At 30.4% G+C, this 23839-nt stretch overlaps 2 protein-coding genes and 1 long non-coding RNA gene across 7 annotated transcripts in view; 2 read left to right on the top strand and 1 right to left on the bottom strand.

The window, feature by feature from the left end:
- LOC108740912 overlaps nucleotides 1-4419 on the top strand; it is a 28567-nt gene extending 24148 nt beyond the window's left edge. For 2 of the 3 annotated variants that reach the window (XR_003230879.1, XR_003230881.1), the window contains exons 2-5: nucleotides 3053-3115; nucleotides 3175-3305; nucleotides 3998-4078; nucleotides 4133-4419. This is a non-coding gene — a long non-coding RNA (uncharacterized LOC108740912). Of the gene's footprint in view, nucleotides 1-2628; nucleotides 2877-3052; nucleotides 3116-3174; nucleotides 3306-3997; nucleotides 4079-4132 lie in introns of those variants that run through there. The other variant, XR_003230880.1, reaches the window with a different exon arrangement.
- A 409-nt stretch (nucleotides 4420-4828) lies between these two features.
- On the bottom strand, nucleotides 4829-21596 carry LOC108740928 (very-long-chain enoyl-CoA reductase). Of its 2 annotated transcripts, none has more exons than XM_018475464.2 (7): nucleotides 21471-21596; nucleotides 10246-10371; nucleotides 7947-8193; nucleotides 7530-7894; nucleotides 7263-7479; nucleotides 7004-7196; nucleotides 4829-5512 (listed from the first exon to the last, which is right to left on the bottom strand). In XM_018475464.2, exons 3-7 carry the CDS (start codon nucleotides 7953-7955, stop codon nucleotides 5385-5387), a joined length of 912 nt encoding a protein of 303 aa, XP_018330966.1. In that variant the 5' UTR covers nucleotides 7956-8193; nucleotides 10246-10371; nucleotides 21471-21596; the 3' UTR covers nucleotides 4829-5384. The 2 variants fall into 2 exon arrangements, with proteins under 2 accessions (XP_018330966.1, XP_018330967.1); XM_018475465.2 differs by lacking the exons at nucleotides 10246-10371; nucleotides 21471-21596 and adding exons at nucleotides 8326-8517; nucleotides 8622-8709.
- LOC108740927 (exostosin-1) lies at nucleotides 9210-19873 on the top strand. 2 transcript variants are annotated; one of them, XM_018475463.2, is made up of 6 exons: nucleotides 10418-10504; nucleotides 12310-12489; nucleotides 17376-17577; nucleotides 17663-17782; nucleotides 17857-18099; nucleotides 18154-19873. In XM_018475463.2, the coding sequence occupies exons 2-6, from the start codon at nucleotides 12482-12484 to the stop codon at nucleotides 18874-18876; spliced, it is 1296 nt and encodes a 431-aa protein (XP_018330965.1). In that variant the 5' UTR covers nucleotides 10418-10504; nucleotides 12310-12481; the 3' UTR covers nucleotides 18877-19873. The 2 variants fall into 2 exon arrangements, with proteins under 2 accessions (XP_018330964.1, XP_018330965.1); XM_018475462.2 differs by lacking the exon at nucleotides 12310-12489 and having other exon boundaries at nucleotides 9210-10504.
- Nucleotides 21597-23839: the final 2243 nt, after the last annotated feature.

Here is a 23839-nt window from a genome sequence, read left to right as displayed (position 1 = left end):
TATTTATATAACTATAGGGATGTTCTTATTTAATTGTTTAATCAAAACTTTAATAATGTTATTACCTCAATTTCACAAGCATATGTTCGTCGACATAATGAAAAACTTGGGAAAACTCAGTAGAAAAACGTTAGCTTTTCATTCAAGGGTAGTTTTTCATTGAATTTAGTAATTAAGTCGAGAAATAGTCAGGTTCACGCATTGTTGACTTAATTACTTGAACTGTTTTTACGCGGTCTGGTTACGATACCCATTTAGCAAGCAAAATAAGAGAGAATGAAGTTGAAATAACAAGAGGGTAACTTTCTTGCGTCTTAAAAACTCGATAATTGCTTGGTGCTATGTGCTAATAATTATGAGATACGAAAAGTTATTAGACGTTTCGATGAAATTTTAAACTTTAACTAACTTTGCGCGGCTAAGTATTAATTGAACCAAGTGGAAAAAAAGGAAATGGTACAAATGGCCCTACCTTGAGAATAATAAAATCCATGTAAGTTGATTGGTTGGTTGATGTTCTCGGAGAACTTGTTTCCAAACGTTGACAAAAATTTCTTTTGAGCTTAAGTCATTACCACGAGTTCGAAGGGTAGTTTCCCGCACGTGGCTTGAAACGAAACCACGTCTCTGGATTCAACCGAATGAAGAGGGAGACTGACGTTTGGTCTCCGTCGTCTCCTTTAGTCTCTCTACACTGCACCCTCAGTTCCGCGCACCCCGCTTTGCTACCGTTGTCGGCAGAACTACTACTGCTACAAGCACACATACAGAGTCTGTCGCCAATACCTAATACTACACCTACTACTACCACGCGTTTCTTCTACTTCTGCTGCTGCTGTTGCTTCTGCTTCCTTCATTATCTAGCATTGTTGATAGTATTGGTAGAGAAGGCAAAGCAAAGTTCCAAGTTGCAGGTTCAGTTAAATTTACCACTATACATTCTACTCACCACTCTGTTCGCCATTCTTTCAAACTTCGTACGTGCGCACTTTTCTTGCACACTGATTTCTCTTCAGAACTTACCTGGAATAAAAACAGGAAGTTCCTTTACCATACAGGGTCTTCCTCATATCACTTATTACAACTCACTATAGTGTATACCTTCAACGTCAAAAAATTCACCAATTAAGAAAATCCGAAGACTCCTGAATCTTTCCATAATGAACTAATTTACAGTTTTATTGAGTATCTATGTCTGTTAACTTAATTTCTTTTCTGATTTCTTGCTGTCTTCATTCTTGTTTTACTAGAAGGAGTTTTGCTATTTCTTGTTCTTGCTAGCTTGGGGAGTTCCCAAGTCTGACTTGTCTAAATTCGTAGAAGTTAGAAAAAGATTCTAAATATCATGCATGTATCTAGCACGTTATGCATTTTAGTTCCTATTAAACATCAGATATAATTTTGTATTTTTTAAAATTATTTACATTTACAGTTGATGATCTAGGTCAAAATTTACTTGCTTTCGTCTTTTACTTTGAATAATTCTTGCTTCTTACTAATTTTTTTGACAAGAACTCTTGCTCTGCCCAAGAGGAATTCTTGTTTTGTGTTGTTTATTGTCTTGTTCCTGCATCAAGAACAAATCAGCAATGCGAAAAATCAAGACAAGAACAAGTTCGTGAAGTACTAAGTCTTTTAAACATCCCAGAATCTTTATTAAAAAGAAATACAACAGTTTTAGATCATGATGATTTAATTTTGTTGTGTGATATTTTGCGTATGTAATTAATTTATCTTTCGCTTACGGTTTGGTATATGAATGAGGAATTAGTACCTACATCAGAAAGTTGATATTTCTAAGGAATTCGGTCTTGAACTCTGAACTTGAGGAATTGGATTAATAATGAGTTAGGTGGTAACGCAAAAGCAATGCAGAGTTATTTCACCTTGCCATTAAAAAATGTATAACTAACCGAAGTGTCATTAACTTTTAATATGTACAGCGACGGTTGAATCCCTATGTTTTGAGCTTTTAGCTGACGTACAAATCGCAAGGTTTCTGCTGAATAAATGGGTGTGTAAAGTATCAACACAATAAGCTGACCAAGCACGATTTTCACTTGAGCATAAAGCCATTTAAAAAGCAACAAGTTAACGTTCTTTTTAAAAGACATTTTATTTGACGCCGGCTCTTTTCAGACGCTTTATTACAAGGCCCTCGGGGCTTGAGATCAAGAATGAAGTTCGCCTATAATATTGTTTCTCCGCAACAATTTCTTTGTGTGAATTCAACTTATGCAGTTGTATCTACAAGTCAATTGTTCAAAGCGTACTTCAAAAATTTCTTATAATTTCATTTATGCACTTAAAAGGAAATTTAACAATTTCATATTATGCACAGTCTAATCCGTAAATTGAAAAAAATATATGTACGTACATAAATTTCGTTTGTACCCTACCCTACATGGACAAAAGGAACAGCATTTAAACAACAACAAGCTCATATTATTCTGCAGTGTAAGCTAGCAAGAGGTGATGCCCGTTGCTAAAAGGTCAAAGAGATTATAAATGAACTCGGTCCTTTTTATCTGAACGCACGAGACCATTTCGTTTAATAACAGGCTATGAGGCGGTATCTAAGAAATATATACATCCACAAATGCAGCCGTAGTCGTTTTCATCTGCAACGGACGCTTTTTGCGATTCAGATTAGCTAAACTTTTGTATTTACTCCTGACAGCGTTTCTTGTTCTATTTTATTAATTAATCGCTAAAAGAATATATTTTTATATATTGGACATAGTGAAATAATTCTTTCGCAGTTTTCCAGTTTCGAAAAACTGACCAAAAATAAGAATTTTTGGGTTCACATACACATACATATATTTCTGTTCAGTACCTTGTACAATATTGTAAAATTTCAAGAAAATACTAAAGTATGTAAACAATTACAAACTGTTTACTTTCATTAAAAAATAAAAAAGTTTTCAGGCGCATTTATATCTAAAAAATAATACTTTTTTATACAGTAGATTTTGGCTTGTTTATATTTTATCGGAAATCAATTTTTTAGTTTTCATATTTACGTTTTTGTTTTCTGTTTTATTTTTAGGGTTTTGCATCCAAACTTAAAAACGGAGCAGTTGAAATTGTACGTAAACAACTGAAAATTGGGGTAAGTAGTAGGTGAATTTTAGTTTCGGGAAAATAAATTGAGTCATAAATTTTTTTCAGATCATTGTGTAAAATGTCAAATGAAAACTTGGTTAAAGCACGAATTATGATATTTCTTCAAGTTTTCCAGAAACATTGCTCTTACTAACCGCATCTCCTCAAATTCTGCTGAAAAGCATCACATTATATCGGTAAGTTATTTATGGATAATTAAATAGTCTTACATTTGTATTCCAGTATGTTGGTATGTTCGTAATAAGGTAGTATTTTTTTTTTCCTTTTTAAAATAAGTTTTTCACAAGACTCGCTCATTAATTTTTTTTTTAATTTATAATATTGGTAGGGTTTTGAAAATGTGGCAAATAATTTAAAAGAATAATTCTCTTTTTAATTAAAATACTTGCAGTGATCGAGCACTTCCGGTTGTACCGGAAGTTTACGCTAACTTTGTTATTTTGAACGGTATTGTTTTTATGGCATTTATTGATTCAACGAATCTTTTTATATAGACGTTGACAATACAACTCTATCCAAAAAATTAGTAATTTTCGAAATATTTTAATAGTTCAATGTATTAAACTTCTAATACACAAAAGCTGTTTTTTCAAATGGAGCACTCCGTATATTATTTTATTAATGAGTAGAATTGAATTCAGCGTCGATTGATGTAACAGTTGTCCATACTTTTGAGTTATAAGGAAATTTTTGATAAAAGCATACATTAGTAACTTTTTTCATTGCTGCAAAAACATTTTTGCTTTTAAATTTTGATTTATATCTTTGACAATTACCTATCAATAATTAAAAATTAGTTTTAATTAATGGCGATAAGTCTGTTCAACTAGAGCGTTATTTTTTTATTGATTTCATGTTTTTGTTAAAGGGTCAAAAATATGTTGAAGTCTCATTAACCCCAAGACGTTTTAAGACACTCCAGAATGCACACATACGTATACAAAAGAAGGTAAGAGTAAATAAGACCACTAGATAAGTAACAACTTAGTAATTGAATTTTCAGATTACAAAATCGTTTCCCATAATTAATTAGCCTAACCATTTGGGGTTAAAACGAAGCAGGTGTGGAATCTGTAGGACGTATGATCATGGAATTATAGCCATCGAATTTTTCCCTCCTCGAGAGCTTAACTTCTTCAATTTCTTTGCGTACCGGGGTGCGTATCTGATTGGAAAATTTCTTTCACTCCGAATCGCTTCCGATAGTATTTCAGCATGTATTTGATATTTGGAATACCCAGTTTTAATGTAACGTATATGTACATAAGAATAAATAAAAAATTTAACTTATTTACATAATTAATTGTAGATTTAGCATTGAATTTTTAATAAATAGTAGTCTATTGCGCCATCTGTAAGCAAAGCGTTAAATTTATAGTTTTGAAAATCTATTGATTTACAGGAAACTGTAACGTTAGAAGATTTCAGAATGAAGCTTCGATAAGTGTCTCATAGATGTCTCATTTTGGTTCTTGCATACTATTTGAATTCTCAATCTTACGGAGTAGAAGCTAGGTATATAGGGTCGGTGGGTCGGGGTGGATGGTGGATGCCACGGAACATTTTACTTCATTTTAGCATGGTTATCAAGAAATTACAAGATTCCATTTGATTATTATTAATTTTTTTTTCTATATTAAGTTGTTTTTCTCTTCTAATACGTTTATATGTAATGAGGTATTAAAAAAAAATACAATAGTAAATTTTATGAGAACTTTTATTGTAACCTTTCAAACACAAGTAATACAAAACCACATACAATTATGAATAAAGACTATAAATAACAAGTACCTAACATTTTTTGTCGTTTTTTTATTCCAAAACCCTGAGATCCCTAGAAGTAGTCACAAAATAGTCTAATTTAAGTACTTTCCTAATCTTGGAAGTGGAATGGCAAGTATCAAATAACATCAGTCTATAACTAAATGCAATAATAAGAACAACAAATTAATAAAACTGGCCAATGAATAGGAATTAAAATTAAATGTCCAGCAATTATAAATAATAATTTAACCAGACTGGTTTATAAATTACAGTAATAATGGCACATTAGCAGTGAACAATAACTATTTTAAAAAACATGACTTCCTTCCACCACCGAGGTTTACTTATTAATCATGGGGTTTTGCAATAAATACTGTATTTAACACAATACTAAAATAGTTTTAGTTTTTCTATTAAAAATTAACAACAAACCATTTCAGTATTATATTAAATTTAGCATTTAGTAGAAAAACTACTTAAAAATATATTAATTATATAACGAAGGGTAATATAGCTTTCCTTTCCTTGGGATATCTGGGAAAGTCCTTCTTGTAAGCCTTGTGTTTTCCTAGAGCCCACACAGTCATTTGATACATTCCCGCCAGTGTAAAGAGAAATGCTGAAATAAAAATAAAATAAATTACAATATATTTTTAGCTTAGGGTTATTTGAGTATTACATAGGCATACTTTTTGTTTTACGTTCCTCTCCCAAAGCAAAATAAGGAAATTGTCAAACCTGTGGATGACACAAATAGAGTTTGCTTTTAACTCAATTTACATGGAAAAAATGACGTTTACATGACTGTATTGACAAGTTGAATAGCTTGTAAAGCAAAAGAACTATGGCAGTATTTAGTAGAGGATTAAATTTCGTACAAAATATATTTTTCATACTTAATTGATTAAATCAGTACTACTTTCAAAAAGTGAAAATAAGAACTCCACTCCTAGATACTTAAAATAAATGGGTTTTTACCCAGGAAGATATCCATAATGCTAAACATAGAAAAAATAAAGCAGCTGTAAGTTATTTACGTTCTAGGCTAAAATTTCTTTTTACCTACCAAGCTACAAAAAATGGGTCATTTTTCCTCATTGTTCTGATACAAAAATTATTTTATAAAAGTAATTGTATGCTTTTAAACAGATATAACTTTACTAAAAATTAATTGAACAAAGTGCAATTTTTATGATAATGTTTAAACGAAACTATCATTTAAAGTACTAAATCAATCAATGCACGAAATTTAATTCTCTACAAAATGCGGCAATGAGAATTCTAAAATTTTATAAGCTCTTAAGGTTTCACTGGAAACGGTTTTTCTATGTTAACTGAATGGAAAACAAACTCTCTTAGCGTAGTAGTTGAAATTTTAGGATCTTAAAATATGAAGCTAAAACATTAGTTAATGGGGCCAAAAAAGTACCCATTTTCATATTCTTTTTGTATCATTATCATTGAAGAACTAGTTTGAAAATTGCCCTCATAAAAGTGAGCAATAAGTTCTCAAAAAAAAACCTGTTGCTTTTGTTTTTCCCTATACTAACAATTGATAACATTTAGGATCACTTTAATATAATAATGGGAAATTACAAAATAAGCAAGTTTGCCACCAAAATAATTATACTATTGGAGTGATCTTAAATGTTATCAGTTACATTGAAAAATAAATTAATTACAAAAAAACTTCTGGAAGCTATCAAATTCACTGTTAAGGGGCATACTTTCATACTCTTATTTACCGTATTTATTTTTATATTATTTGCAGAAACGTATAACAATCTAAAGGATATTTTGATTTCATTCTAATGACTGTCTTTAATGAAGTATTCTTATATATACGTGTTATTATAAACATTAGAAAAATATGAATTTTTAATTTGCCTAGTGTGCTTACATAATACTTCAGTTACCCCTTAACAAGAATTTAAATATTATAAGGTCAAATAGTGTAGTTTACAATAATTTTTGGCAGATAGGTGAAACATACCACTGATAAATACAGAAAACTTAAGTATACAAAAATCTATTAGTAAGCTATGGTGCTTACTTTTTAATAACATGAAAAAATAATACCTTAACTAAATGAGAGATTAGACATAATCACCTGGCAAACAAGAAGTCATTAAGCTAAAACCTAACCAGGCACCAAATTCATATGTATAGTTAGGGCATGATACAAAATTAAACAGTTTGGTCAGTGGATTTTTGTTTGGTTTTGGTATTTTCTTCTCCTTTGTTCCTGGTGGTCTCAGATCACGAAGAAGTAAGTGAATACTCAAGTTACCAATTTCACAAATCTATAAATAAGAAAGATGCATTTTATTTTAATAACAGAATTGTTAAGTGCAAATATTAAAACTTACTGTAAATAGTGCCAGTCCAAATATAAATAGTAACATATTAGGAGATGTATACAAAGGGTGATTTACATAGTAAGCCACATATGCTGCAAAACCCCAGTAGTACCCACAATTTTTAAATAAATTAAAAAGTGGCATAGTACTATGAGAAAAGCGATGAACAAATAATGTTTCTAATAACCTTTTTAAATAATGGAGTGACCAACACAGAAGAGCAACACTAAAAGACAAAATGATACAGCATTTTAAAAGATTTACTTCATAACTTACTGGTAAACAAATGAGTAGTCATTAATGGTTTTATATGTATTTCCATAAACAAGCCATGGACGTTGTGCTATTATAAAGTAAACTACCAATGGACCTAAGTATTCGAGAATAAATACGAGTTTCCATGAAATTTGTGGACCCAAATCTTTAAGGTAAATTTCAGATCCATTTTTTAAACTTAATTCATGTACTGTTGCCTTGTCTGGCTGATTCTTTCCAGGGTCTTGTATTCTAATTGATTGACGGTCAATGTACAAGGCTGGACGTTGCTTTGCAATTTCCTTTTTTATATCTGCTATGGTTGATTGCTGGGAAACTTTAATAGTACATAATTTACGTTTTGATTTTGCCAAAACAACGTTTAACTGCAATAACTAAAATAATTATATGTACAAAAAGTTAGGTTAAACTACATACCTCAGTCATTGTAAATTAAATCTCCAGGAAAAGGTCAGCACTAATGCACAGAAGAGAACTTTTTAAAATATGTACATCCAAATATTTCAGCCGACTTGCTTCAATGACGTTAGCATAATTCCACCAATACAATATTCATCAAAAGCAATAATTTAAATGTCTCCTTCGGCAATATTCGACAGGTTAAGCTGGTTATCGTAAGTTATTTCACATACAGGTATACACAAAATGTGAAGATGTTGAATGCCTGGAAAATTAACAGAACAAACGAAATTAAAAGCTGCTACTAACACAATAATTATTGAAAATAAATTCAATTTTTTTCTATGCCTCCTCTAATATATTTTTAAAATTACGTTTTGTATGTACAGTTAGGTACCTTAGAAAAGAACCAGAAAGAGTCGTTTCGAAGAGAAGTCTCATTTATTTGTTACCGAAACACCAATATAACTCGTTTAATGTATTAAAGGTCACGATCCTACTCTTTATGATAATCTTTATATTAATTATTACCAACAATTGATGTGTTGTAAATCGAGCAAAAGGTTATTCACAATTCGATTCGGTTAACCTGCAATTGTAACATTAATCAATAAAGCTTAGTTTTTGATTTTTCATTGATTTGCTTTTCTTTGTCATAGTTAGAGAATGAGGAAAGGAAAAAAAATACTTTACGTGTTTTAAGAAGTTCAAAGGATTCCTAGGTATAACATTGATTTCCTGTTTTTTTTAGCTCCGTTAAATGTGTGTAGTTGTATTCAACAGAATAATAAAGAGAAATGCTGAAATAAAAATAAAATAAATTACAATATATTTTTAGCTTAGGGTTATTTGAGTATTACATAGGNTAATTGTTGCAGTTGTCGGCCATCATTCTTTTGTAATTGTTGCAGTTGTCGGCCATCATTCTTTTGTAATTGTTGAAATTGTCGGCCATCATTCTTTTTCAATTGTTGTCGCATTGTTACTGATGTCGGCCATTATGGTTTTTTAATAGATGTATAGTAATCAATGATTAAAATTTAATGGAATTGTATGTAAATAGGTATGCAACACATTCTACACTTCAGCATAAGAAATTGCTGTTACTAACTTTCATTTACTTTGCCCTATGCTGACAGCACTCATAATTTCTTATATATATAATATTAATTAAACATGCTTGTTGGGTTAAAAATTCACACATTTCGTGTAAGACATACTGTATTTAGAAAGAAAGTAAATGCTGCAACTTCATGGGTATACACCTTCAGATCGTATTGAAATGTCAGCTTGTTTCTTTAAAGTTAGTCTCTGGTTAGGCTTACGTTTGTATTTAAGGTTAGGACGTTGTGACAGTATCATCACGCAGTCGTTTGCAGAAGTTTGCGAAGTGCAAGTGTATTACATTATGTTTGGATATTTGATGCTTAATTCTGAATAAAAATTCAAAAGTAATGTGATTCTTTCGGCAATGGATGTGAAAACAAATTTTTGCAATGATCGATGTTTGTATTCTTTTTTTGTTTTCAAATCAGAAATAAGGTAGTGTTAAAAGTGATGTTTTACAAAATAATGATTAAAAACTGTAATACTGTTGGAGGAAGAACGCTTACTTGTGTTTTGCCCTCCAACATCAGTGAGGTACCTAGTTTCAAGAACTACCCATTTTTTTGTTACACTAGTTAAATACAAATGTAACATAGAATAATGCAGGCAAAGAAGCGCTATTTGTTGGTGTTTGTGTCTTGTGCATTTTTAGCTTACTGTTATTTTGGTGGTTTTCGTTTGAAAAGTAAAGATAAAAATTCTGAAATAGATAGTTTACCTAGCTACTTAGACTTTCATTCAATGAGGACAGGAAGTGTTAGCAAACATAAAGAAAAATCCATAAGCGAAAATACACATTTATGCCGAATGGAGACCTGTTTTGACTTTACAAGATGCAAGGCTTTTAAAGTATATGTGTACCCTCCAGATGAAAATGTGGTGCCTGGTGAATCCTATCAAAAATTGCTTAGTGTATTGGAGGAGTCAAGGTATTACACGAATGATCCTACACAAGCCTGTTTACTGGTCTTAAGTTTAGATACATTAGATAGAGATCGTTTAAGTACAGATTATGTAAGAAATCTTCAGTTACGTATCCAAAAATTGCCATATTGGAACAAAGGTATTAACCATCTAATATTTAATTTATACTCTGGGACATGGCCAGATTATGCAGAGAATAGGCTTGAATTTGACCCTGGGATGGCTATATTAGCTAAAGCTAGCATGTCCTCGACAAATATTAGACCAAATTTTGATATTAGCTTACCATTATTTCATAAGAAGCACCCAGAGAAAGGTGGTGAATCAGGGTCTGTAGTTAGTAACAATTTTCCCCTGAATAAAAAGTATTTATTGGCTTTCAAGGGAAAAAGGTATGTCCATGGTATTGGATCTGAAACAAGAAATGCACTGTTTCATTTACATAACGAGCATGATATAGTTATGGTCACAACCTGCAGACATGGTAAAAACTGGAAAGAAATGAAAGATGAAAGATGCGATTTTGATAACAAGGAATATGATAGGTAAGTTAAAAAATAATTAAATTACATAAAAAGTGGGAATATGTGTAGGTAGTATTCCATTTATATTATATAGTTAATTATTTTTTAAGTATGTTAAATTTGCTAATCCTAAATATATGTATAAGTGCAATAAAATGATAATAATTTTTACCATCAAGTGTTACATAAATTTAAAGGTCTCCTTCGGCAATATTCGACAGGTTAAGCTGGTTATCGTAAGTTATTTCACATACAGGTATACACAAAATGTGAAGATGTTGAATGCCTGGAAAATTNTACAAAATATTCATTGCAATATTTAAAATAAGTAATTTGTGGATTGCAATCTACATGAAATTGGATGCATTTATACAGAGCGATTTAAAAATGTGATCGATAATTTTTATTTAATTTAACTATAAAAATAAGTCGTTCAAGATGTATACAGGTAAGGCAAATTATCACCGAACGTAGAAATTACATATTTCTTTGTCGACAAGCAAAAACCATAGTTTGAAAACTGTCCTAAACTAACTGAAAACTTTTGAACAAAGCGTAGCACCCCTCAGAAGATTTAAATTACGTTTATTATAGCTATAACTTTATTGTTTATATAAAAAGATGTTGCTTTTTTATGGTTGCATGTAATAGAATATGTCGGTTCTCAATTCGTCTTTAGTGTATAATATACAGGGTAAATTGGAAATATTTTAACAAATATTGTTTTTTTCAACTTTGTACTACTTCCTCTACTATAAATTAACAGGACTAAATCTAGTAAATCAAAGGGTGAAATTTTTTTTATTTATTGCTTTACATAATCCAACAGCGACGTTTCGTTAAAAAAGTTTCTTCAGGGAAGATTATGAAAAGAGTACATTAAATAATCCATTCAGGTTCACCTAAGCTGATACTGTTAGTGTGTAAATAATATTGTAATTGAAATGTGTTGGATTCTGTAAAGGAACACATAAAAAATTGTTCATCTATTTAATTGCTAGATTTAGTCCTAATTAAACTAAATAGAGACCAAAATTACCCCTAAAAATTGATTATTGCGGACATGTGTTTCGCCCACTTCATAATTATTATCAACATTTATTATCAAAACGAGTCTCGCGAAATTTAATATGTTAATTTAATACGTGGGCGAAACACGTGTCTACAATAATCAATTTATGGTGGTAAAGTTAGTCCTGTTAATAATTTTTTATGTCATTATTAGCCCCTTTTTGATTTGTACTTGAATTTTAGTCTTATTTTAATCCAAAATGATAATTGATCATGTGTGTGTGTGTGCGAAGATGTGAAAAGTTGTTTATTTTTCTAGGCGGGTTTGCGGTAAGTTCATAGTAATTGCAGCATGTACAAACAAGCTTTTGCAAAGCCAGGATACATAATATACATACATATTTGTATGTGAGCTTTACTAACAGGATGTAGGAACGTCAGTATTCAATTTTGTAACAATATCAGAACTACGTCAGGCTATTATTACTTTTATTGGGAAACGGTTAAATTATACTCAGGGCGACTCCGGATAATTTAATTTGTAGCATTCTCATCTAGATGTTCAAATTCAATTTTATCAGACCATTGTCTAATTAAAGCGTTTTATAAAATTTGTAAATTGACAAGAGCTTTTATTGCTTCAGCAGCTCAATGTTCTACTAATTCACTTTTTTTTCATATGTATTCGTGCATCTATCTATACGTAAATTTGTAATTAGTTCATACTGACATACACACCGCCTTTTTACTGCCCTTACCGATAAGTCACTGCAATATCAAATTACGGAAGGATGTAAATTAATACCTTTTTTTAGTTATAACAGACACAGACATATATATTCCTGTAGGCGTTGAAATAATATGATATATAAAATCAGTTTAAAGTATTTGTAAAATATGGAAGAACAAATATCTATAATACTTATTCATTTTTCCTTTTTTAAATGAAATTTGACACTTTAAAAGTACTAAAGTAGGAGTTTCTCCATGTCTAGGTGAGTATATTGTAAATTAACATTATCATTGACGAACTTATCTTACTTACGATTAAATATTACATTTCAATGTGGGTACATCATCACGAATTTGAAGTGCTTTAATGTATGTTGGGAGAGAAAAAAAGGCTGATTTATAAATATTTTCCAACATTAATTATAAATAAGAATAAATAGGCGATTCAAATGTACATACCGCCAACTTATTTAAAATAATAACGGAAAATAATGAAGTGGTTAAAAGAATAATTAGCAACTTTTAAATTTATCACTTGCTTAACATTTTGTTAGGGCGTTTTCCAAAAAATTACATATTTAAAATTAGCATTAACATTTTTATTGCTGCAAATCCTTTTAGTTACGCGAGATACGATTATTTAAAGGTTGTATTTGCAAATATCATTACGTAAAATGCATATGTTAGCTTTATAGCCATATAATTTTTCAAATTAATGCAAAAGAACTTCGAAATAACTTTTTTTTTTACAACTTACGTTATTTCTGTGGTGATTACAAAAAGCAGGTTTTGTTTGTTTAATTTAGTGTTGCCCAAACGCAAGAACAAGACGAGACTTAGCCAGTCTTGGTCTTGGTCTTGCGCCAATACACCTGGTCTTGGTCTTGGTCTTGGTCTTGCGCTCCCAGTCTTGGTCTTGGTCTTGGTCTTGCAGCAAGAGTCTTGCAAGTCTTGCAATTACCTATTAGTCTATTACTATTTATTAAAGTTTACTTTAAATCCTAGAAAAACGTATTAGAATTGGAACATTGTGAGCTTGAATGAATATAGCCATAGTAAAGATCAAGCAGATTAATAAATAACTGAAGATTTGATAAGAAATTCGAAAAATCAACTGACCTATATGTCGTTTTCCATGGAAGTAACTGTTTCTTAATAAACATTTATGATCCTTGCTTTCTACCGCGCCGCCTCGCCACGTGCCGGCTCTATGATAAGGATGCCGCCGCAAATCAAACAATAATATAAAGCGTGTAAAAAAATTCGAAATTATTTTGCATGAGTATACCTACACCCTATGGCGGCAATCAAATAGTGTCAAATGTTATGATTTCGGCGTGGCGGCAACGATTGTTTTAGATTTCAAAAGAAGCCGCCGGCGCGTGTATCATAACCATGTACTTCCGAAAAGCGGCAAATTTCTTTGAGAAGTAAGTACAAAACCTTTGATGCCGCATTATCAAAGTGCCGATGGTTAAAACATAACTATGCATGCACTCAGTTTGATTTTAATAATTTTTTTATTCGCTATGTTTATGGTTTTAGTCGTAATGCGCATAGGTCCAGTTTTTCATATTCTTTGATACAGTTTTTTGCGTCTCATAGAATTCCTAAGCGTACCTACCTATACACCGAACTGTTACACCTAACTACTCAGTGAAATAGCGCTAAGTCCTAGCTGCAAGACGCAAGAGTCTTGCAGGCTATGTCTTGTTCTTGCTCAAGTCTTGCACGGTCAGTCTTGGTTTTGGTCTTGCTAAAAATACGCGGTCTTGTTCTTGGTCTTGGTCTTGCAAAAACGCAAGAACAAGACCAAGACTGCAAGACCAAGACTGAATTTGGGCAACACTAGTTTAATTGCATGTGTGCGTGAACATGTTAAGTCTTATACCTAAGTATGTTTTTTTTAATTGCTTGTTTTCAAGCTTTTACCGTGTATTAGACTTGGTCATTAAATTTCGCTAGTTTTAAAGTGTCGCTAAAGAGCAAATAACTAATGAATATGTGTTGTGTTTTTTAATTGCTGAAAGTATTATCTACATGTCCTGTAAAATTGTCAATATTTCAAATTGAATTTTTTAAAAAATTTGTATTCATCAGCATAAATATCGTATGATGTTTAACTGTACCTTACTGTACTTTTTTTTTAAAAAATACGTAAGATGTCTAGGTGTCAAGGTTAAAATGGGCCATCAACGTGTTTGCTAAAACAACTATTGCGTTAGCATAAAATACATGTAACTCTCTCTTTCACATTTCCATTGAACAAATAGTCATTAAGCATAATTGATGTTTGTTTTAAAAGCTGGGTTCTTCTTTGAGGACTTTCGTTTCTTTTTAATAATAATACATACGCAAAGTGCAGGTACCTACATATTACTTTTGAAGCTTTGCCCTGTATGTTGTGTAAAATAATTTTCAATTTGTTAATTCAGCTTTAATTCAGATAAATTACGGTTCAAGGAGAACTGCATTAAATTGAAAAATAGGTTATCAATAACTAATGTTTTTATTAATCTGCCGTTTAGTTCTTGACTGGGTCGATTAATAAAATTACATTTACGAATAGATTTTTGCTTAGACGTCACCAATTAAACATTTGCTGAGACTGCGAAAGTTATTTTACGTAGATAACTAATTATTTTCTGAAGTGATATTTTTAGTTTTCCTTTTCTTGTTTAAATAATATTTAAAAAAAACATTAAAAAATCGAATGGGAGTGATTTTGTTTTTGTTTCCGAACTTCTTCGTTTTCTATAAAAGGTCTAATAAGTCTACATGCACTCCTTGGTTGAAAAACTGGACGAATAGAAGTACCTTTAATATATTCTCAACCCACTTCATTCGTAATAGATTTCTACCCACATGCACCGACAGAAACAACTTTCTTTCAAGAAGTTTTAAAGAAATTAAAAGAGGCACTCACGTTTACTATTTATTATATTTTAACTTCTGCAGTGCGGTTTCGTAAATGAGTATTTTGCTGTGCATGAAATGTAAAAAAAGTGTTTTATGACTGCTAAGGTAAAAATAATTAATAATTCTGTTGAAAAAATACTGGCAAGAATTTTCAGTTTCCTCAGAAATTTACGTAAATCTGAAGTTTAAAAAAAAAATATTTTTGCAAAAATGTACAGATTATGGTTTTGGTTAATAAACATCAGGATGTTTTTCAAATGATACGAGGCTAACCGCAGTGATATAAACATTATTTCGGAGAAAATGTTACAAAATTCGGAAGGACGCATTACATTATAGAAACCGCAAAAACAAGTCGTATAGATACTTGTATTTGATATAGGATATATATTTAAATTTAAACAATCTTCTTCGTGATACTAATAATTTTATATTTAAATGTTATTAATTTATATGTCACTTTAAAAGAAAAATTATGCGAGTTTATAGTGCAATAAACTTCTAAGATAAGCAGTCAAGTGGCGTCATGGTAAATGCATAATACCTCTGTAGATTTAGATATGTTTATAAAAAGTTAACACACGGGTAGCTAGAAGAAGTACCAATGCATCATGCACTTATTTGACAATTATGTTGCCATTTTAGATAATTTACACCATCTGCCAATTTCCGTTCAACAAGGCATATATGATGTCACCAAATTTTAAGTAAAATTAATTTTGACACAAGCACTAAAGCTTAATTGATATGGTAGTAAATTAAAATGATTGCTATAACTTTTACAAATGTTTTGGTAAATTAAAATTTATAGACTTCTACCGTTATCAAGCGGAAAGGAGAAAGAAGATCTCAATAAAAACCAGCCAGCAAATTCTAAAAAATAAAAGTTACAAAATGTCATTGCAATTTTTTATTTTAACAAAACTAAACTAAAAACACTTCTATTTAATTGTCTGGTTTTATTAAAGTGATCGATATTTATGTAAAATTTTATGCAATTAAAGAGGTTTGTCTTTATAAAGTGTGCTGATACACGGTTTTATTAATTACATTAGCAGATAATTGTAAATAATAACTGATAATTTTATTATTTAAATGTTAACACTTATTCTGCTAGGTCGTTATCGCTGTAGCGACGATACAATGTGGCGTTTTTAATTATTGAATATGTTAATATTATTTAATGATATTGCGATATACAGAAATTTCTTAATAATAAGCAAATGATGTATTTCACTTCGTTAGTTGGGACATAGTTTTGGCCTTTAGAAGATTCTTACTTGACTTAATAAATAATTCGTTAAATATTTATTTATTACGATAACAGCCCACCTTAACGTTACCCGATTGTTAATTTTGCTACTGGTGTTTAAAAGCTATTAAAAACTGTTAATATTTATTTACCGATGTAAATAAGGTAACTACTGTAAGATAAAAAAAATAATGATATTTGCATTAAAATCAGCATAGTATGCATGCTATTTAAATAGCAAATTGACTTTAGTTTTTAGTTAAAAGAAGATAACGAGTTTAGTTTGTCCTTCTAACGTAAGCAGTAATTATTAAGATCTATTTGTCATCTAATCGTATAATAAGTAAATTACTAAATTTTCCTGTTTCACATTAATTATTTTGTGTAATGTGTTTTTTTTTTTTTCATTTTTGACGAGGTTACAGTTCAAATTAAATAGGAAAATATAAGTAGAATGTATATATATGTCCATAAAAATTTTGTCAAGGCTTTTTGAAACGTGTTGACGAACAATTTTGTTTATTTACCTTTTTGCAGTTTTAATAGAATGAACATGAGCAAGCCAATTCAAATATCTTTTACTTTGAAATCCTTGAAAGCGAGAAAACGTGAGAAATTTGATCGCGGTAATTTTATCTAATATGTTTATTTACCATTTTTTACATAGGTACATGTTATATGGCATCTTATCAACTTTTGTGTTGTTTTTTATGTTTTTACACATACAATTTTTCAATATGTATTTGCCGTAAAAATTTTATAAACTGAAATAGGCATTTCAATTGATTAAGTTATTAAATTCTAGCTTAAATTAACTGCTTGGCAGTAGTAAAATACAAATTTCATATGCAATTAAACCATAATTCCGGAATTTGTTAAAATTAATTTTAGATATGAGCAGTTATCCTAGAAATTTAAATTTAAATCTAATCAAATACGTTTTCGATATGCTTTTAAAATATTCGTTTTATGTTCAAGGTACGATTACGAAGTACTACTTCAAAATTCGACATTTTGTCTTGTACCAAGGGGTCGTAGGTTGGGTTCCTATCGCTTTTTAGAAGCGCTGCAAGCGGGTTGCATTCCAGTTCTCCTTTCGAATGGTTGGGAACTACCCTTTTCCGAAGTTATAGACTGGAATAAGGCAGTACTATGGGCAGACGAGCGATTACTCTTACAAGTAACTATTATATTTATATTATCGTCTTTTTTTTATCTGACAACGTAGCATAATAATTAATTTGTACCTATATTTATTTTTCCAGGTTCCTAATATGGTTCGTTCGATACCACCAACAAAAATTTTAGAATTACGACAACAAACTCAAAGCTTATGGGACCGTTATTTTTCGTCGATAGAAAAAATTGTTTTTACTACTTTAGAGGTAATTTAAAGCAATTGTCCAGATATTGTTAATAATAATGGAATGGTAGTAAGTGTCTCATTTAATTGTTTCAGATAATAAAAGGTAGATTACCGATGCAGTTACAGAGGTCCGGGGTAGTTTGGAATAATTGGCCAGGGGCTCTTTTAACTCTTCCACAATTTTCCGATTCAGCGGTGGATTTTCCCTTTAGCCCTTCGCCCCGATTGGGAAAATTTACTGCTGTTATTTACTGCCAACTCGGAACTAACTTAGTGCCATCGTCTTCGTTATACCGTCTTGTATCTAATATAGGTCGAAGTAAATACGTTGAGCAGGTAAATGAGACAATGTTGATGTTTCTAGAGACACTGTTCCATCTTTCGTTTCAGATAGTCGTGGTGTGGTCAAATGATAAAAGACCACCTGTTAAGAGTAGATGGCCCCTGTTGTCGCCTGATATAAAATTGACAATCGTTCAGTCTTCTAATGACCCGTCGAAACCTACAATATCCCAAAGATTTTACCCGCATCAGTCAATAAAAACCGCCGGAGTGTTTTCATTGGACGAAGATACTGTGATTACCACGGACGAAGTTGATTTCGCTTATAAAGTGTGGTTGGAGTTTCCGGACAGAATAGTCGGTTATCCGGCGAGATCTCACTTTTGGGACGACGCCAAGGCGTCTTGGGGCTACACGTCTAAATGGACTAACGAATATTCGATAATATTAACTAGTGCTGCGTTCTACCATCGTTACTACAACGTTTTGTACACAGAGTGGCTGAGTCCGCTGTTGCATAAGACTGTTGAGCAAAGTCAAAATTGTGAGGATATTTTGATGAATTTTTTAGTCAGTCACGTTACCCGCAGACCTCCTATAAAAGTAACGCAGAGAAAGCAATATAAAGAGCAACCTTCGACTGGTAGCAGATCACCGTGGAATGATCCAGATCATTTTATACAAAGACAGACGTGTTTAAATACTTTTGCGGCTGTTTTTGGTTACATGCCCCTTTTAAGGTCTAATCTAAGACTAGATCCTATTCTTTTTAAAGATCCAGTATCAAATTTACGAAAAAAATATAGACAAATCGAATTAGTTGGTAGTTAGCTAACTCATATTTATTTGTAGATAGGTACTTATAAATTTCGTCTTTTGAAATTCACTAAACGGCAGCTTTTGAGTAACAGATTTTATTAAATTTGAAAGCGCGTTGCCAACAGAAATTCTAAATATTCAAGTGTTCACAACAAGAAAAATTAAAGGGCAATGCGTTACAATAAATAATTAGTAGAAAGGAAAAACTTAAATGCATTTTGTTTTAGTGAAAATCGGTTTAGTCATTTAGCGTAATTTTTTACTCTACTACATAATTAGCTGAAATAACAGGAAAGGGATGATTTGTATATTTGTTTATCAACTGACTGCACATAATTTAATTTTAATACTCTGAAAAGATATTTTAGGCTAATCATCAATAAGCAGCTCGCGTGGGCAACGAAAGTTTCTTCTCTGATTTCTTTTTTTAATATAATTGTAAATTTCATTCCATTATAAATAGATACAGTAATGTTTTGTGCTTTCCTTTGATAATTAAATAAGTATAACTTTTTAACTTTAATAATCTTTAGTTCCTTGATTCGAAAGTTTGTACTTAAAAAAACTAGCTGTGGCTAGTGCCATATAAAGTAAAATAATATATCATTATTGTGATATGCCATATAGATTTTTTCAGTGATATATCGACGATGCCCCAGATTTACGAAAGACTAAACGACTTTTATTTTGTTATATTTTGTTTTTACAATTTTATCTATCGAATTATTGAATTTGTTATTAAGATTTTTATATATACATTATGCCTTATAAATACTTATATACAAATTTGTTGATGTGTACATGTCAGCTTGTATATATTTACATATATATATATATACATACATATTTCTTATTGCAAATAAAACGTAATTATTTGTTGTTTGTTGATATTTTTTTGTACAATATGATATTTGTTTATTGTGGTAATCTTTGTAAATGTTCAGCAACCATATCCAAAAAGTACATGTACCTAATTTCTATCGGTAAATCTTTCCATTTTGTATATCATCAGTAAATGTATTTGTATTATAATAAACATTTTTAAATACTTTAAACGTAGATTTATTTGTTACCTGTTAATTAACTAATTTATAAAGGTAAATAAAATGATAGTTACTGACTGGTGGTTGTAGATTTTAATGTTCCATATAAATCAAGACTCATATAACTCAAAACGCGTTGATAATAGTATATTACGAACCTAGGGATATGAAGTAAGAAGTTATTTCCATGACAAAAATTGTTTTTGTACTTTTTTGAAAGTTAAGCTGTGTGTTAGGTTGTGTATATGTTATATTACTAACAGTAGTTTAATTTATAAAAAGAAGAACATCAATTAGCCTTTCTAAGAGCGTCTACATGGAAAATATATAATTTTAATATGAAAATTTATGAGTCTTCTTGAATAAAAGCCGAATTACAGCTCAATAATAATATAAACCTTTCAATCCAATTTTACCAGTAGGTTTCATTAAAAATATTACGAATGAACTAATTATTTCTACGTAATATTGAGAATAGTATTGTGTTTTACTTAAGAATGTTATTTCCGCAAGAAAAATTGTTTTCTAACTTTCTTTGTAGTTACATTATTAGAATTGTAATATTTGGTGTATGTTGGGTTGCATACATGCTATATTACAAATTATAGTTCAATTTATTGTTAAAAAAAATATAAATTAGCGTCTGTAAGTATGTCTACAGGAAAAAATATAACTTAAAAATGAATATTCATCATTCCACTCCAATGAAATCGGAATTACAGCTCAATATAGCGTTTATTTTAAGTGTCCCGGCGCCTCCACCAAAAGTTTCAATAAAACTTTTTGATAATTGTTGATAACATTTATGCATCTTCATGAATGTCTTATTTTCGGGAATAAAATTGTAGTTTTCCATTAAAATGAACTAAAAACTCGTAATTAGTATCCAAATACACTGTAATTATTAACTTTTGAAAGTTTTCAAGCAAATTTTACAAGTAGACTTAATTAAATATATTACTAATTAATTAATTATTTCTACGTAATATTGAAAATAGTATTGTTTTACGTAAGAAAAGCTGTTTTTTAACTTTGTAGTTACATTATTAGAATTGTAATATTTGGTTTATGTTGGGTTGTGTATATATTAATTAAAAATTATAGTTGAATTTATCGTAAAAACAAAATTTAAACGAGTATTTCTAAGTGCGTCTATAGTCTTATTTTTGACATTACGACGACGATAGTTTACCTTATTAACCGTTCAGAGCGTCGATCAAAGAATGATATTTCTTATAATGAGTTAGGTAAATACTTTTAAGAAAATTGAATTAGCAGAAGAACTGTTGATTACGAATTTGCTGATCTCTATTGTGTGTACCATTCATTAAATGTTAATTAATACAAAAACTCTGAGTATTTGTAAGATTATCTTTGTGCAAAAAGGATCAAAAAAACGGCTTTAACATACGGATGTCGGGCTGATCCAATAATAAAGTTTAAAATCTACCCATTGAATGCTTTTATACGTATCCGATATATAACTCATGCACAGGTATAAGAACATTCAATAAACACAACGCCTAAAATTATTTAAATATAAAATATGGATGTAAAACTTACTACTTAGGTGTATCGTTGATTGTTGTAGATTTAAATCCATGCAAGAGGGTAACACAAATTTTCCTGATTGCTTATTTATTCACACAGCACATTTTAATTAATGCGAAACTAAACTAACTGTTATTCTAATGACTGTATAACACAAACTGACAACCTTGAAATATTTTTAATAAAAACTATTTGTATCGTATCTTCTTCCGTCCGATTTGCCCTTCNTTGATATTTTGGAAAACAATTTTTGTTAGACAATCCTTTAAATAATTTGTTTTAATACTCATAAAAAGTTCTACTTCTATTTCGGTTATTTCACGTATGTACGAGGCTATTACAGTAAATATAATGCATGTATGTATAATATAAGGTACTCTGTTTTTTTTTTGTAATGTAATTATTTCTATCAATTAAGGCTTTGCTATGCTATTTGTGTAGAAACTGCTATTCATTATCGTTACTTTAACTTCACTCAATTAATTAATTTAAGGCTCTAACATACTACACGATCGTTGTAGTGTATTTTAAATAAATTAATAAATAATTAAACTAATAGACTGGTGAATAAACGAAAGCAATTTTTTTTTATATACAAGACAACGGTAAAAAATTTGTTGTTATCAGTTCAATTAATATGGCACTAGATTTAGAAAAATTATCCTTCCTATTAAAAAAATTGACTAGACAAGTATTCCATGGGTGAAATCAGCTTTTTGTCGTAGTGGGTGGTGGAAGTTTACCTATTGGAGATGGTATCACTGCAACAGGACCGGGCCAAGGGCATGCTGGTGGCACACTTCTAGACTGCTGAAGACCAGCCGCTGATTCAGGGTGAAGGAAATTTCTCCTTTGTTCCATTTTTTCCGCCTAATTACACGAAAGGTCAATGTAACTACCGAAAATCCACCCTTATGCGAATAAAGTCAGAAAAAATAAAAGTGCATTGCCTAATATGGTTAATCTCGGTTATTACGAACAACAGATCCAAAAAAATATGTTCGTTATCATCGAAACTTTTTATTAAAACCCTTTGGTGCCCTGGATTTTCATATTGGTTCGTAGTAGCCGGTAGAGTTAAATATACTTAACGCCAGCACAAGCCACGCCTACGATTATGGTATAAAATCCGAAATATACGCGGCAGTAGCACCATTTACAACATTTTGTTTGTGTTGTCTTTTCCTACCGTAACCTTATTAAAAAAGAAACTAGTAAAAAAATAATAAACATAAATAAGAAGAGAATAGAGTTCCATATCGCTGATCCGTTAAAGCTGGTAAAAATTGCACCATTTCCGTGTTGCGCTGGCGTGGAGAAGCTATAAACATTTATGAACTAGAATGAATAGTAGTAAGTAGTTCTAAAAGACGTTTTACTCATATATATGAAGGACGAAACGGAAGGATAATAACAAGAAATGACTTCGTTCTTAATGATAATAATAACGCTTATTTATAGCGGTCTGTTCAAAAGTCTTGGGGAGATATTTGTGGTGAAATGTGAATAATTAAACTCGGTTTTTATGAAACTATAGTAGTTTAATTTTGACAACTGTAGAAGCAAACATTATTACTAAAAATTTGTTGTGCTGACTTAATGTAAGTTTATGTAATTATTATTATTATTTAACAGACTACTTCTGCAGACAGGTGGTTACATATGTTTGATTTTTCATTTAATATTTTAAAAAATCTTGTGAAATAGCGAAACGCTTAATTTTTTTAACAATTTGGACCTCTGAGTGTGTAACATAATAAGGTGCACCTTTACTCTATCACACCATTCTTTTTCGTTTTTTTTTTCTTTTTTTTGTAACTGAGACAAGTGTCACAAACAAGCAAGCAACAAGGGCATTTACTACGTTTTCGTTTTGAAATTGCAAATTGCGTAGTAAATACCTTTGACTAGGAAAATTACATGATTTCATTATAGACGAATATCACCGTTTCTTGTAAAAAAATTACAAAGTACACTTTCGTATATACCATGTAAATTTTTACAAAATACTTTGTAAACCAAAATTAACGAACAGATATTAGTCCTTAATTAATTAGTAACCCTATTTGTTCCTGTTTATAAATTTTACATGGTAAACCTATTTAAATTCTTGTTCAGTTTGTAGTATGTAGTACCCATAAGTATAGGAATTTTTAATACCGTCTTGTGTAAAGCTTTACTTGTTTTCGTAGTAGAAATTCATTCAGTAAGTACGTAGTAGTAAACTGAATATAAAACATTTTATGTAGGTATTGAATTGTTTAAAAAATTATACAATAAGTAGTTATAATAAAAGATTCAATATTTAGTAGCTAATGCTTTAGAAATCGGTATTTCGTTTTTAAAAATCACAATAATTTTTTCGTAAAACGATGAATGTA

Source organism: Agrilus planipennis, unplaced genomic scaffold, assembly GCF_000699045.2.
Source record: "Agrilus planipennis isolate EAB-ADULT unplaced genomic scaffold, Apla_2.0 scaffold191, whole genome shotgun sequence".
NCBI lineage: Eukaryota > Metazoa > Arthropoda > Insecta > Coleoptera > Buprestidae > Agrilus > Agrilus planipennis.
Note: the sequence above shows the minus strand (reverse complement) of the source record. Positions and strands in the feature narration are given on the sequence as shown.

Excerpts from the sequence above, each read along its gene's own strand:
- LOC108740928 (XM_018475464.2), bottom strand. Across the intron at positions 7,197-7,262 it reads TTGGACTGGCACTATTTACA|ATTTGTGAAATTGGTAACTT; the intron begins GTAAGTTTTAAT and ends TCTTATTTATAG. Across the intron at positions 5,513-7,003 it reads AATGACTTCTTGTTTGCCAG|CATTTCTCTTTACACTGGCG; the intron begins GTGATTATGTCT and ends TTTTTATTTCAG.
- LOC108740927 (XM_018475462.2), top strand. The coding sequence starts at position 9,636 with ATGCAGGCAAAGAAGCGCTATTTGTTGGTGTTTGTGTCTTGTGCATTT. Across the intron at positions 10,505-17,375 it reads GATAACAAGGAATATGATAG|GTACGATTACGAAGTACTAC; the intron begins GTAAGTTAAAAA and ends TTTATGTTCAAG. Across the intron at positions 18,100-18,153 it reads GAAGTAAATACGTTGAGCAG|ATAGTCGTGGTGTGGTCAAA; the intron begins GTAAATGAGACA and ends CTTTCGTTTCAG.